General features: G+C 37.5%; 1 protein-coding gene and 1 non-coding gene across 3 annotated transcripts in view; one reads left to right on the plus strand and one right to left on the minus strand.

Annotated features, from left to right (window-relative positions):
- Positions 1 to 13,669, plus strand: part of NOX4 (NADPH oxidase 4) — a 147,634-nt gene that overhangs the window by 98,696 nt on the left and 35,269 nt on the right. For both annotated transcript variants that reach the window (XM_060017237.1, XM_060017239.1), the window contains exon 13: positions 10,250 to 10,331. In XM_060017237.1, the coding sequence (XP_059873220.1) occupies positions 10,250 to 10,331 (82 nt within the window). The remainder of the gene's footprint in view (positions 1 to 10,249; positions 10,332 to 13,669) is intronic.
- On the minus strand, positions 5,250 to 5,322 carry TRNAM-CAU (transfer RNA methionine (anticodon CAU)). The gene has a single exon. It is a non-coding gene; the product is annotated as a tRNA-Met (tRNA).

Raw genomic sequence — 13,669 nt, forward strand, 5'->3', positions numbered from 1 at the left:
TGAGCCTTGATCACTTTGAGGTGTTTCCTTTGTTGAATGCCAACGTTGTCAAAAAAGTGCATTTGCTTTGACAAATGAAAAGAAAACATTCTCCTTAAGAGATAGATTGTGGAAAGCTTAGTAGCAATAATATGTGCAACTGAAAATGCCTGTGTTACTTGCTTTCACCTTCCTTAAACCTCTGTTCTTTTTTTTTCACCCTGTCAATTTTTGTATTTAGCTTCGGTGGAAATAGAACTCATATTTTATAAGAAAGCCAGTTACAGACATTGATTCATTGATGTATTTAGAGGCCAACAAGTCTGTTTGCAGTTCTTTCAAAAGCTGATTTTTTTTTAAATAGTATGTTTAACAAGTAGGAACTAGAATAATGAATATTAAAGGAATAGACTTTTATCACTGGGCTTGCTCTGAAAATAAAAGCATCCATTAAATAGTTTTTCTTTGTGTAATACTGCATGGCCTACCTCCAGACCTTACACTGTTAAAAGTACCAGGTGTGAAGGCACACAGATTGTATATGACCTTGCTGCATTTTTCTCTTATTATGTAATCCTTAGGCAAGAAGAAAATAAGAGAGGGGGGAGGCCAGGAAAGGAAGTACAGTATTTTCTCTCCCAAGAATGAGGCAATATAATGCAGTGGAAAGAACACTTGACTGTGAGTTTTGGGGGTTTGTTTTTGTTTCTGTTTTTGTTTTCTTTTTAAATCTCTTTGCCTCTTGCTAGCCATATGGCCCTGGGCCAGTCAGTCAGGCAGTGTGGTTTTTAGTTTCCTCACCTACAACCTGTTGCATTGATATAATTTTCTCATTTACCAGCTCATTGCTGATGTAAGGCTGTATAATTCTTTTCAGAGAAATATATCCTAAAATGTGGATAATTTAATTCCACATAGGGTAGGAATGATAACAGATAAATTGAGGGATAGTTGAGAAAATCTCACAGGGAATACTGTGGAGGATAAGTGCCAAATATGGGATTTTATGTTTGTTTTCTATCTAGCACCTATTAGTGTTCGTATTCATTTATTAGCTCTGGTTGTATATATTGTGCTCTATGTTCTTATCTTCTGAGTTACAAGTATGGACTTGTTTTTTCCTCCCTTGGATAAGACAAGTATAAGATTCTGTTTTTTTGTATTCCTTTGATATTGGTCTTAATATTTGTGGAAAAGGTAGTTTTATATAACCAGAGCATGCAGCTGATTGTTTTTTTCTTCTAAAATCGCAGTCCATTTCCATTTGAATTTTATCAACAGAAGATTTGTCTATATCTTTAATAGGAAAATATTCTTGCTCTGCAGCTAGATTTTCTGATTTATCTAAAATAGTATTAATTTGAATGCCTTTGATGTTGCTTTGAAAGCAATATTTTAAATAGCAACTATTGTTATTCAATACTGAGTTACCATGGTAATAAAGAACATTTACTTGATCTGAACTTTTCAGAAAAGGAAAATTTATACTCCGTATCTTTCTAGTTGGTTTGGATGTACTTCTCTGTAAGTTTGCCCTTTAATTCTCATTTTTTGAAGTAATTTGTTTCTTCTAAGATTAGTGTGCATATTTCTTTTCCTAAGGAAAATAAAACACCAAATTTTGACAAACCATTAATTTCTTTGAATCCCTAGGAAAACAGCTTTTCTTTCCCTCTTTAAGTAATGTTGTAATTACATTCTAAATTCTTTTTCAAGTAGATAGGGGGAGGAAAACTTTTTCCTTCTTCCCTTCTAGATTCTTTGGCTGGCCTAATAATTAAATTGACCTTAGCCAGATTAACAAGAAAAAAAAATTTAATTTCGTATATATGGGAACCCCAAAGAGATGTGGCTTCTTGCCAGTTAGGCAATTGAGACTTATGTGCCATGCTGAGCTAAGGAGAAGCAGGTAGGGGTCTTCAAAGGGGAGGAAGACAATTCACAGGAAGATGGGAAGAGCAAATGTTTGGTAAATAAATGTTTCCCACGCCATGCAGATAAGTCTTTCTGATGTAAAAAGTTATGGCTGGTAATACTTCTCTTCCTGGTAAGGCCCGTTATCTAAATTCTTTTAGGTAGTTAAGGGGGAGGTAAGAAGCTCTTCTTGCATCTGTTGGGCCTCGATTGTCTTTAGCTTGGAATAATCCACATGCCAAAGTGGCACCTTCTGGGGCAGCCTGCCCTGAGCCCCATCATGGCTGTAATTGCATTGCAGTTCTTTTGTGGTCCTGGCATTTCCTTGTGATAAACAGGGCTGCCCTTGAGAATTACCATTTGTTTTGTTCATAGTGTGTGACAAATAATAGGTACTTAATGGAAGTTTGTTGAGTGAGTGAGTAAATGAATAAAGGATGCTTTACCTGATTATATAGAAGACAGCAAAAATGCTAGCAAAATTATTCATTTCATCTAACGTCATGGATAAGAAGGACTTCTTTTTGGTTTATTTCACTATTTTATAAAACCTCTCTGCCTCTTTTGCTTTTTATTACCGATGTATCCAGGCAAAGCTGGTGGCTCTATTCTTCTGGACTGTTAGAGTACGCGTTTATCACTTATTTATTTGCAGTGTACATCTCTTTTGATAACACATATGCCTTCCTTACTAGACTCTTAGTTTATTGAGGACCTAACTTGGTGCCTTATTTTTAGTACATGATCATAAAGGTTTGCTGAAAAAAATTTTTTCAAATATGCAAATTTTGTTTGTATATTTAAGTAGTACTTCCTAAATATTATGGGAAATATTAATTTGTACCTTCTCTTTTAAGCAGCATGTGTGTATGTGTGTGTGCATGCATGCATGCTGTTTCTGCATCAGTGTCATGTCTTTCTCAGGAGGTAGAGGAGTGGATAGTGTTACAAAAGCTGTACTGTAGGGAGTGTAAATGACAAGTGCCCTTGAAGGCGTGTGTGTGTGTGTGTGTGTGTGTGTGTATGTGTGTGTGATAGTATACACATCTATCTTTTTAAAAATGATTACTCTTATATAAGTTCTCTTTAAAATACAAACAAGATACAGATAAAATAAAAATTAATGCCTTTTAAACTTCCATCTCAAATCCTTAACCATATTTATTCTTAACTCTTCGGTATATATGCTTATAGACATCTTAGATATATTGTAGATGAAGTTATCCAATACCTTAGAGAGATTGGAAAGCTGAAGAGAACTTATTATATATGATGGCTATCAACCCCTTAACTAAACGCTCATGAACGATTCTTTCACTACAGCTTTGAGAAATACATTGGTGATAGGCATTCTAGAACACTTGAAAAGCTCTATGGTGACAGTTTGCAGGCTGAGAATGACAAACGAGAGAGGCTATCATTGGGTTGCTTGAACTCAGTGGAGATGATGAGGTCTCTGAGAGGCAGGGGTTACAAGGCAGCACTTAACTGATAAACTCAAGCTGGGTGTGGTTACCATTATGGGCAGCATGTCCAGAGCAGTGATCAGAATGGATTGACCTGTTGAGATCTTTGGTGTTGACTGACCATGGTGTCCTTAGGACTCAAGTAGAAGGACAGCCTAGTAAAGTCTTACTTGATTTGTACAAATGAAAAGAAAACTCAAAGATTGGCAGACAGAGGCATAACCTGAATCATCTCGGTAGAGAGTCACAGCCCTTCATCCAATTCCTAGATCTGAGTCAGTTCATAGATTGTGAACACCTTTAATAAAGGGATGGCTAAGTCCCTTTGAGAAAAAACCCTTCTACATGTCAAAAATTAAACTATTAAATGATCCTCTTACCCTGTAGCCATTTGGCAGGGTGCTTGGAGCTATTTGGCAGGGTGGCTGTGCATGGGTGAAAGAAATATTCAACTTTGGGGGAACTAAACATTGACTCTAAGGTGACACCATTTTCTTAGGAACCAAAACCTTACTACAGTAGACCAGTAACTTCTTATAGGAAGTTAATAGTTTTGGCTTTACTCTGTATCACCATAGGCCCAGTGGGTCTTTGAATCCACCTTAATTCCAGAATGCATGAACTGAATAAATACACTTAGCCACTGTCAGAATCCCCTTATCAATATAATCTCCTTTTTTTCTCCTTTTTTCTATTTTTTTTTTCATAATTTACTCTTGGTGTTTTGTACTTCTAGGTAAAAAGGAACATTTCTCATGTCTTGTTGTTAGTCTTAAATTTACCTCTTCATCCATGCCATTGTTTCTTCTTTAACTCCAATAGGTAGACCCCATTCTTTTGTATTTGTGTAAAAGTTGTCAAAGTGTATGTGTTTGAAGAACTCGCCTCCAGTCCCTACCTCACTAACCAGAACATGGACTTGACCAGCTTATTTTCTTCTGTATAATTTCCTTTCCAAAGAAGGATGTCTTTGGGAACTATTGATATTTTTGGGTTTTTGTGATACAGTAAATGGAGTGGGTAGAAAATGACTAGAGAAGTGAGAGAGAAGAACTTTCATTGGAAGGGATTAAGTTTCATTTTTTAAAAAAAGAGCAAGATGAAGAAAGAACAGGAAGTTGAGTGTAGAAAGGAAAGTTAGGAGAGAAAAAGAAAAATGAAACAAGTACCTGTTCTTCCTAACATGAAAATACAAGCTAGAGATCCTTGGGGGATAAACTCTGCCTTACAGTAGAGAATGTTGAGATAGACAATCAGTGGAAGGAGGGTAAGAGAGTTTAAGATGTTTGTGGACACTTCGAATATAATCTTTTCTCATTCCAACTCACCTTCCCATGTATTAATGCTCAGTTTTTGAGCAATTCTATAAAATTAGAATAGCTTTGTTATCTTTTGATGAATAGCTTGGCACTATGCACAAAGACCAAGCCACCTGGATCCCAGTTATTGTCAAATTACTTTTTTTTCATGACATTGATCACCTACTGCACCTTCTACATATTTATGTGTTAAATTATCATCATTGGACCAGTCTTTTCATAAAATAATAACTTTTGAAGTAGATGCTGATTCATTATCAACAGATTTGAGTGTTTTCATGTATTCAGTGAAATTGTTATGGCTTCCAGGGTGGATGGCAAAATACAAACATTTTGTTCAAATTGCATGTTCATCACCAACTTTCTTGACAAAGACAAGTAAATTTAATATTTATTTTTCTAAATGTTTATTTATTTATAAATTATTTTATTTACTTATTTTGGCTGTGCCGGGTCTTAGTTGTGGCATGCAGGATCTTTAGTTGCGGCATGCGGACTTCTTAGTTGTGGCATGCGGACTTCTTAGTCGCAGCATGCAAACTCTTAGTTGCGACATGCACGCAGGATCTAGTTCCCTGACCAGGGATCGAACCTGGGCCCTCTGCATATGGAGCATGGAGTCTTACCCACTGGACCACCAGGGAAGTCCCAATATTTACTTCTAAATTAATCATTATCTTTTCTTAGCTTATTACTGTTGAAATAAGTTACTACATTTCATGATAAGGGACAAAACCACTATAAGAAGAGTGTTCAGGCTACCCTATACATTAGACTGTTTAACCTCTATTTCCTATACATTTTTCATACCAACCTAAATTGTAATTTTCTACATTTCCACTGACATTGTCACCTGAAGGCTTGATGGCCATGTGCGTCTTATGGACCTCAGCATGGGGCATGGTGCAACTGGCTAGTATAGTATGTGCCCTGAAAGGCCACTTGTTTATTTTTCCCATCATCAGCCCAGATTAGATGGTATTACTTGTCCCAGGGTATGTGTGTCTGAGGGCATTTCTGAGAGCAACTCTTCTTAACAACGAGCATCTGTATTGCAGTGAAGGTGTTAGTTATGTTACCTCTGGAAAGAGCTGGAAAGGAAATGACTTATTCTGACTTAACCACACATTCATGCATCTCACCCAGTAGTAACCAAGAGCACTGCAGAAGCTCTAAGTACAAAGTGGAGTTCTGTCAAACCCACCTGTTGCAGGTTGGGTTCACCAGAAACTGATTCTGAGAAGTAATTTGTGAATGTAAAATGCTTATTAGAGATCCACACCTGTGAAGGGAAGAGGAAGGCAGTGAAACTGGGTACAGGAAGAACCTGAACCACCATGTAGTCTCTATGAAGCCTCAGCCAAAGTGGCAGGAAGCTTTGGAGCAAATTTTGCCCATCAGAGTTGCCTGTGTACAGCTAAACTACCCCTGCCTTGTTCAGTCACTGGATTTGAGCTGTTCTGGGAAAGGCAATTCCCCTGCACCTAAGGCAGACTCGGATGTAACTGACAGCTGGAGGCTACCTGCTGACTGTGCTTTTTGCTTTTTCTCTTCCTTATTATTATAGTGGTAGAGAGAAGACTTTATTTTTTCTCATTCCAAGAATATATATGCATACTGTTTTTTGTTGTTATGCAAATGTTTATTGCTTTTGTTACGTTCTGCATGTTGGGGAGGATTGCAGATTGCCTATTTTCCACTAAAGGGAAAATAAAGAATTTGAGTCACAGTAAATGTACAAAACAGTTTGTTAAAATTGGAAAGAGTATTTTAGTTTTCTCATCTTTGTTTTCAAATAAATAAGTATACTGTCTCACAATTGGTTGTCCAGGGAACCCAAATTAATGTAATTGTGTGCAGCATGTCATCCAGGTCTTGTTGCCTGGGAATCCTTTTGTTGATTGAATGAGAGAAAGAAACAGTGGGTGAAAGGCTACAAAAGCTTGTGTTAATTAAGATATATCCCCTACTGGTAGAAGATTATGGTCAGACATTATCACATCATTAGTCAGCTCATCAAAATATCACTTTGCAGAAAATCCTCTGGTTCTTTTCAGTGGCTTTAATGAAATTGTTCTAAGAAGCCCTGTGAAAGGACTGAGCTCTAGTTTTTGGATAACTGCCATTTTCTTAAGAAACAGACTTTGGGCCTACTGAGAAAGCAGATCAGCTGGTGTGACATTTTACTCTAAGAAAAGAAGAACTATTTTAAAATTTTTGCTATTTAACAGAGGAAACATCAATTTATTTTGGTCTTTTCCTTAGCATCAGATAAAGAATGGGATGCTAATAGCTGAAATTTAGGAGACTAAAGAAGGATTAATGTAAGCATTTGAAACAATTTTTCATTTACTTGGACTTTTCTAAGGATAATTTTTATCATTTATGTTTATTCTCATAAAGAAAAAATAAGCAATCATTATACTTTTACGGGAAAAAGTTAATTATTCTCATTTAGGAATTTATACATATGGTATAAAAATGGAAAATTTAAAAAGGACAGTTTTAAGGTACTGTGTATATTTTCTGTTTGTATATATGTGAACTTTTTTTTTTTGACAGTCACGCTAGCTACTCAAGAGTCTTCATGTTCACTTGGTATTCCTTGCATTTATGATACCCAGATTAAAGGATGCTCCAGATGTAGGAATACTAATTATAGATTTCATAGTTTGGGTAGCTTAATAAATGATCTCTTATATGCTACTTTTGCTGTGTGTGTAGAGGGTGGGTTTTTGTTTGTTTTTTAGTCCTATCAGTATAATGTCATCTCCAGAGATTTTTTAACTTATATTAATTTTCAGCACCCAAGGATATATCATATTTAATATAGCTGTTTGATTGAACAGTTCTTTACTTGATGTGTAAAGTTCATATTTGCTGTTGGGTTTTGCTTTTATTTTTCAAGACCCATTTTAGGAAAGGCATAAATGGGGGGCAAAAGAAGGAAAAAGAGAAACACTGCAAAGCACTCATTTAATTGGATGCTACATAAATTGGGAAGTAGACTGAAAAGCATGGGTCATGTCATCAGAAAAATTTACAATGAATTTCATTCATTGAAATAATCATGAATTTCGTTGATGAAAAATAGCAGCATATGGGCTTCCCTGGTGGCACAGTGGTTGCGAGTCCGCCTGCCGATGCAGGGGACACGGGTTCGTGCACCGGTCCGGGAAGATCCCACATGCCACGGAGGGGCTGGGCCCATGAGCATGAGCCTGCGCATCTGGAGCCTGTGCTTTGCAACGGGAGAGGCCACAACAGTGAGAGGCCCGCGTACCGCAAAAAAAAAAAAAAAAAAAAAAAGCAGCATATCAGTTAATAATAGAATTTAATTTTAAAAAATATGAACTCAAATTAAAGAGTAAGTGTGCCTAAAGGAGAGAAAAATAAAGTATGCTTTCTTGGACTTGTGGACTGTAGGGTACAGCCACCTCTGTTTGAATTTTCTTAGTTCCTCTCCAAGTGTATTGTAAGAACTGTCAGAGTGGTGAAAACAAAATGGAGAGTAGAGGTCAGCTAAACATCTGATTCGATCTACTTTAATAAATATGAGTATAAAATCCACATCCTGTTTCTCAGCCATACTTGTTAACCACTGTACTCACAAATGTTTAACGTCTGGCTATTCAGTAGCCTGGAAAGGGTGAGTCATCGTCAAGTGTAGATTTTCAGTATTTTGTGGAAATTACTCACCTTTTGTTAGTGATGGTTACTGCAGTGCAGCGTTTCAGCTTTGTACTCTGTTCTCAGCCTGATGGTGTGACTCTGTCCAGGCTAGAGTACAGGTCCCCTGGCTTTTTATGGTTGATCGATGACCAGTGGGGCTCTTCCAAAAGGCGTTAAGATTAACCTAGGCAAACAGTTTTCTGTATCCAGTAAAAATGGAAATCAGAAATAGTCTTTCAACAAATATTTATCTAACACCTTAATATGTATCAGATAGTGTTCTGCATCCTGGTGGCACAATACCCATCTACTAGGAGGAGGGGGAGGGGTGGATAGACAAATGTATATAACAGTAAAAATGTTATATGATAGATTCCATGAGAGCGTAGCACAGAGTGTACTAGGAGTACCCAGCAGGGCCATCTATTCCAGATTTGGCAGGAAGAAAGAAAGAAAGAAGAGAGATCAAGGAAGCCTTCCCTAGGGATGACTCTAGAGATAGTGACTATCTAATCCTAGAAATGTGGGATCAGTATTAGAGCGATAGATTACTCTATCAGTGCAGATAGCTTTTCGTTATAACTATTTCTAAGGTAGAACTGAGGATTCTTCCTTTCTCCACACTCCATTTTTCCCTTCTCTTCTTTTCTGTTTCCTGTCTCACTTCTTCCCTCCCTGTCTCCTTCTCTTCCTCTTTCTTTTCCTCCCTTTCTCCCTCTTTCCTTCGTTATGAATTCATGAGTACAGAATTGTATTAATCAGATTCTTGGTTCATGACCCACTGTCATCATTGGACAATTTCTGGCTCTCATTCATTCACTGATTTATGATTCTATAATGAATACATATGACTTTATTAACAATTTCTTTCACCTGCCTTTTTGCTTTTCTCCTATTTCATCTCCTCACTCCTTCTAAAAGGTAACCATTGTCCTGAATTGTGGACAATTGTGGACAATGTGGACAATATCATCCCTTTTTTCACTGGTTTTCTTTGTTTCATATATAACATACCCAAATAACACATTGCTTAGTTAGTTTTTAACTCAACAAAAAATAATATTCTTCTATATGTAATCTGCTGGTATTTTTTTCACTCAACATCATACTAGTATGATTCACTGTGTTTTTATTTGTAACTGAATTCATTGTTTCACTTCAACGAATATTCTATTGTGTGAATATACCACAAATTATCCATTCTCCTGTTCCTAGGCAATTGAGTTGTTTCCATTTATGTTGTTCTGACCAGTGCTGCTATGAATATTCTTTTTCTTCTGCCTGAGACATATTTGAAAGTTTCTGCAGAGTATATACCTAGCGAAGGAAATATTGGCTCATAGGCTATGCAAAACTTAACCTTAAAAGATAATACGGAATTGTTTTCCAAAGCTATTGCACCAACTTGCATTTCAGCCAGAATTATATAAGAGCTTATGTTGATACAATCCTAACACTTGGTCTTGTGAGATTAATTTCTGTCAATTGAATGCCACATAATGTGAATGCTATCTTATGGTGTGTGGTTTTAATTCTCATTTCCCAGGTTACTAATGAGTTTGTGCATCTCTTGGTATATTTATTGGTCATATATGTTTCCTCTAACCTTTCAATTATAAGATTTTAGTATTAGTTTATACTAATTTTTATTAGTATAAACTAATACTAAATACTTGTTATTTTTATATATGCAGTTGTTATGACATCTTAATTAGAAAAATATGCAGTCATTAAAGTGAAATAAAAACCTATTTTGGTAGTACATAAAATGGTGGGTAAATTTCTAATACAAGATATGCAGTCAAAATAGTTAACAAATTAAAAGAATAGGAAATAATTCTATTTTGAAATTCTTTTATGACTTTTTTCATAGCCTGTTGTTTATTTTTCTTTTGACAGAACGATTTCGAGATTTACTCCTTCCTCCATCTAGTCAAGACTCCGAGATTCTGCCCTTCATTCAATCTAGAAATTATCCCAAGTAAGCAATAGGAGTTCTCTAGGTATTGTGAAGGGGATGGGCATAATGATGGGCGAGCTTTGGGAGGGCAAAGAAAAAATTTTTCCATTTTAGGATTTCTGAAAAGGCCTGAAAAACCTAGCCTAACTAACTAGAGCATCTCCTGCACTATAATGTCTCAAGCTCTTCACAGCTAATCCCTCATCTGGTTTCCTGTTTTCTATCCTTTAAATGTAAGGATTCATTTATATATATTTTGTTGTTGTTGTTGTTGTTGTTGTTGTTGTTTTTGTGGTACGCGGGCCTCTCACTGTTGTGGCCTCTCCCATTGCGGAGCACAGGCTCCGGACATGCAGGCTCAGCGGCCATGGCTCACGGGCCCAGCCGCCCCGCGGCATGTGGGATCTTCCCGGACCGGGACACGAACCCTTGTGCCCTGCATCGGCAGGCGGACTCTCAACCACTGCGCCACCAGGGAAGCCGTATTTTTTTAACATCTTTATTGGAGTATAATTGCTTTACAATGATGTGTTAGTTTCTGCTTTATAACAAAGTGAATCAGTTATGCATATATACATATACATATATCCCCATATCTCTTCCCTCTTGTGTCTCCCTCCCTCCCACCCTCCCTATCCCACCCCTCTAGGTGGTCACAAAGCACCGAGCTGATCTCCCTGTGCTATGCCGCTGCTTCCCACTAGCTATCTATTTTACATATGGTGGTGTATATATGTCCGTGCCACTCTCTCACTTTGTCCCAGCTTACCCTTCCCCCTACCCATATCCTCAAGTCCATTTTCTAGTAGGTCTGTGTCTTTATTCCCGTCTTGCCCCTAGGTTCTTCACGACCATTTTTTTTTTTTTTAGATTCCATGTATATGTGTTAGCATACGGTATTCGTTTTTTCTCTTTCTGACTTCACTCTGTATGACAGACTGTAAGTTCATCTGCCTCACTACAAATAACTCAATTTCGTTTCTTTTTATGGCTGACTAATATTCCATTGTATATATGTGCCACATCTTCTTTATCTGTTCATCTGTTGATGGACACTTAGGTTGCTTCCATGTCCTGGCTATTGTAAATATAGCTGCAATGAACATTGTGGTACATGACTCTTTTTGAATTATGGGTTTCTCAGGGTATACGCCCAGTAGTGGGACTGCTGGGTCATATGGTAGTTCTATTTTTAGTTTTTTTGTTTGTTTGTTTGTTTGTTTTGCGGTACGTGGGCCTCTCACTGCTGCGGTCCCTCCCGTTGCGGAGCACAGGCTCCGGACGCGCAGGCCCAGTGGCCATGGCTCACGGGCCCAGCCGCTCCGCGGCATGTGGGATCCTCCTGGACAGGGGCACGAACCCGTGTCCCCTGCATCGGCAGGCGGACTCCCAACCACTGCGCCACCAGGGAAGCCCCTATTTTTAGTTTTTTAAGGAACCTCCATACTGTTCTCCATAGTGGCTGTATCAATTTATATTCCCACCAACAGTGCAAGAGGGTTCCCTTTTCTCCACACCCCCTCCAGCATTTATTGTTTGTAGATTTTTTGATGATGGCTGTTCTGACCGGTGTGAGATGATATCTCATTGTAGTTTTGATTTGCATTTCTCTAATGATTAGTGATGTTGAGCATCCTTTCATGTGTTTGTTGGCAATCTGTATATCTTCTTTGGAGAAATGTCTATTTAGGTCTTCTGCCCATGTTTGGATTGGGTCGTTTGATTTTTTGATATTGAGCTGCATGAGCTGCTTGTAAATTTTGGCGATTAATCCTTTGTCAGTTGCTTCATTTGCAAGTATTTTCTCCCATTCTGAGGGTTGTCTTTTGGTCTTGTTTATGGTTTCCTTTGCTGTACAAAAGCTTTGAAGTTTCATGAGGTCCCATTTGTTTATTTTTGTTTTTATTTCCATTTCTCTAGGAGGTGGGTCAAAAAGGATCTTGCTGTGATTTATGTCATAGAGTGTTCTGCCTATGTTAATAAGTGGTTTTCAAAATAACCACATGCTAGATATGATTTTAGGAATTTATTCTTCTTTAGCATCTTGATAACTCTTTCTTAAATGGAATAGACTTTTTCTTAGATGCCACAAGTGTATTAATTGGTTGAAGCAATGTGCCTCATCTTCCCAGAGAATAAGGAAGTACCAGGTTTTTATTAGGTATTCTCTTCCCTAAAAGCTGATGTACGCTGGTGTCTTGATCCTTCCTGTGGAAGCTTGGAGTACCCTCTACTTTTTGAGTAACCTGACTCTCTTTACTTACTCTCTTTAGCTAGTATGCAACAGGCTAAAGAATGAATAAATTATTATCTGAAATAGAAAAAACAGTCACCAAATTAAAGAATTAGAGCTTGGTTTACACATATTTAATCAAAACTCATCATGATGCTGAATGATTCATTCTTTGATCAGTTTGGCAGTTTATTCAAGTATTTACTGAACTTCACCTGAGTTAGTTTTTTCCTGATTTCATAGCTATGATAATATTTACTTAATTCTGGTCACAAAATAAATACATAATCTGAATTATCTGTTCATTGTTTCAGATATTAATCCAGGTTTAATCTCTAGCAGTAATCTTCCAGTCTCTTCCCAGTACTCACAGGGACATACATGTGCCTGGAGAAGCCTTGCATGGGTACATGACTCATGTTCATGTTGGCAGGGAGCATGGAGGTGCCTGAAGAGCTCCATGCATGTCTATCAGTATTTTTGCCCACAGCTGCTATTCGCAGGGGCCAGTGATACTTGCTTTTCTGCCTCTTAGGCTTACTGTCTGACTGATACCATTGTTTAAAGGAGACTTACAATGGTTTCTCAACTGGTCATCTGTCTGCAGTTGTTTCCCTAGGTTTCCTTAGCTTTACAAGTATCCTTCTTGTTCTTAGATTTCTTTTCTGATAGTGATGTGATCCATTCTAATATTCAGCAGACATCATGTGACAATCCTTTGTCAGTGTCTAACCCTTGGAGTAGATATACTTTTTGACATCTGCAGATTAAAGAAATAAAAATCACCCATTGATGCCACACACACCGTATTACGGCCGTTCAGTGTGCAGACTCTGAAGCAGATTGCCTTCCCTGCTGACTCGGTGACCTGGGTGACCTAACCCTCTGTGCCTCAGTTCCACCTGTGTGAAAGGAGGAAGATAATAATACTTAACCACTCAAGCATGATACAAAGATTAAATGAAGTAATAAAATATTTTGAACTGAGCTTGACACAGTAAATACTGCATTTTAGCTGCAGGTGTTATTTATTGCTATTCGTTTAAAATTGCATCTAGAATTAACTAGATTTGCATGTTTCCAAACACCATAGGAAATAGGTTGTTCATTTATCTTGCAGGATAGC

This window comes from Delphinus delphis, chromosome 8 (genome assembly GCF_949987515.2).
Source record: "Delphinus delphis chromosome 8, mDelDel1.2, whole genome shotgun sequence".
NCBI classification, from domain to species: domain Eukaryota; kingdom Metazoa; phylum Chordata; class Mammalia; order Artiodactyla; family Delphinidae; genus Delphinus; species Delphinus delphis.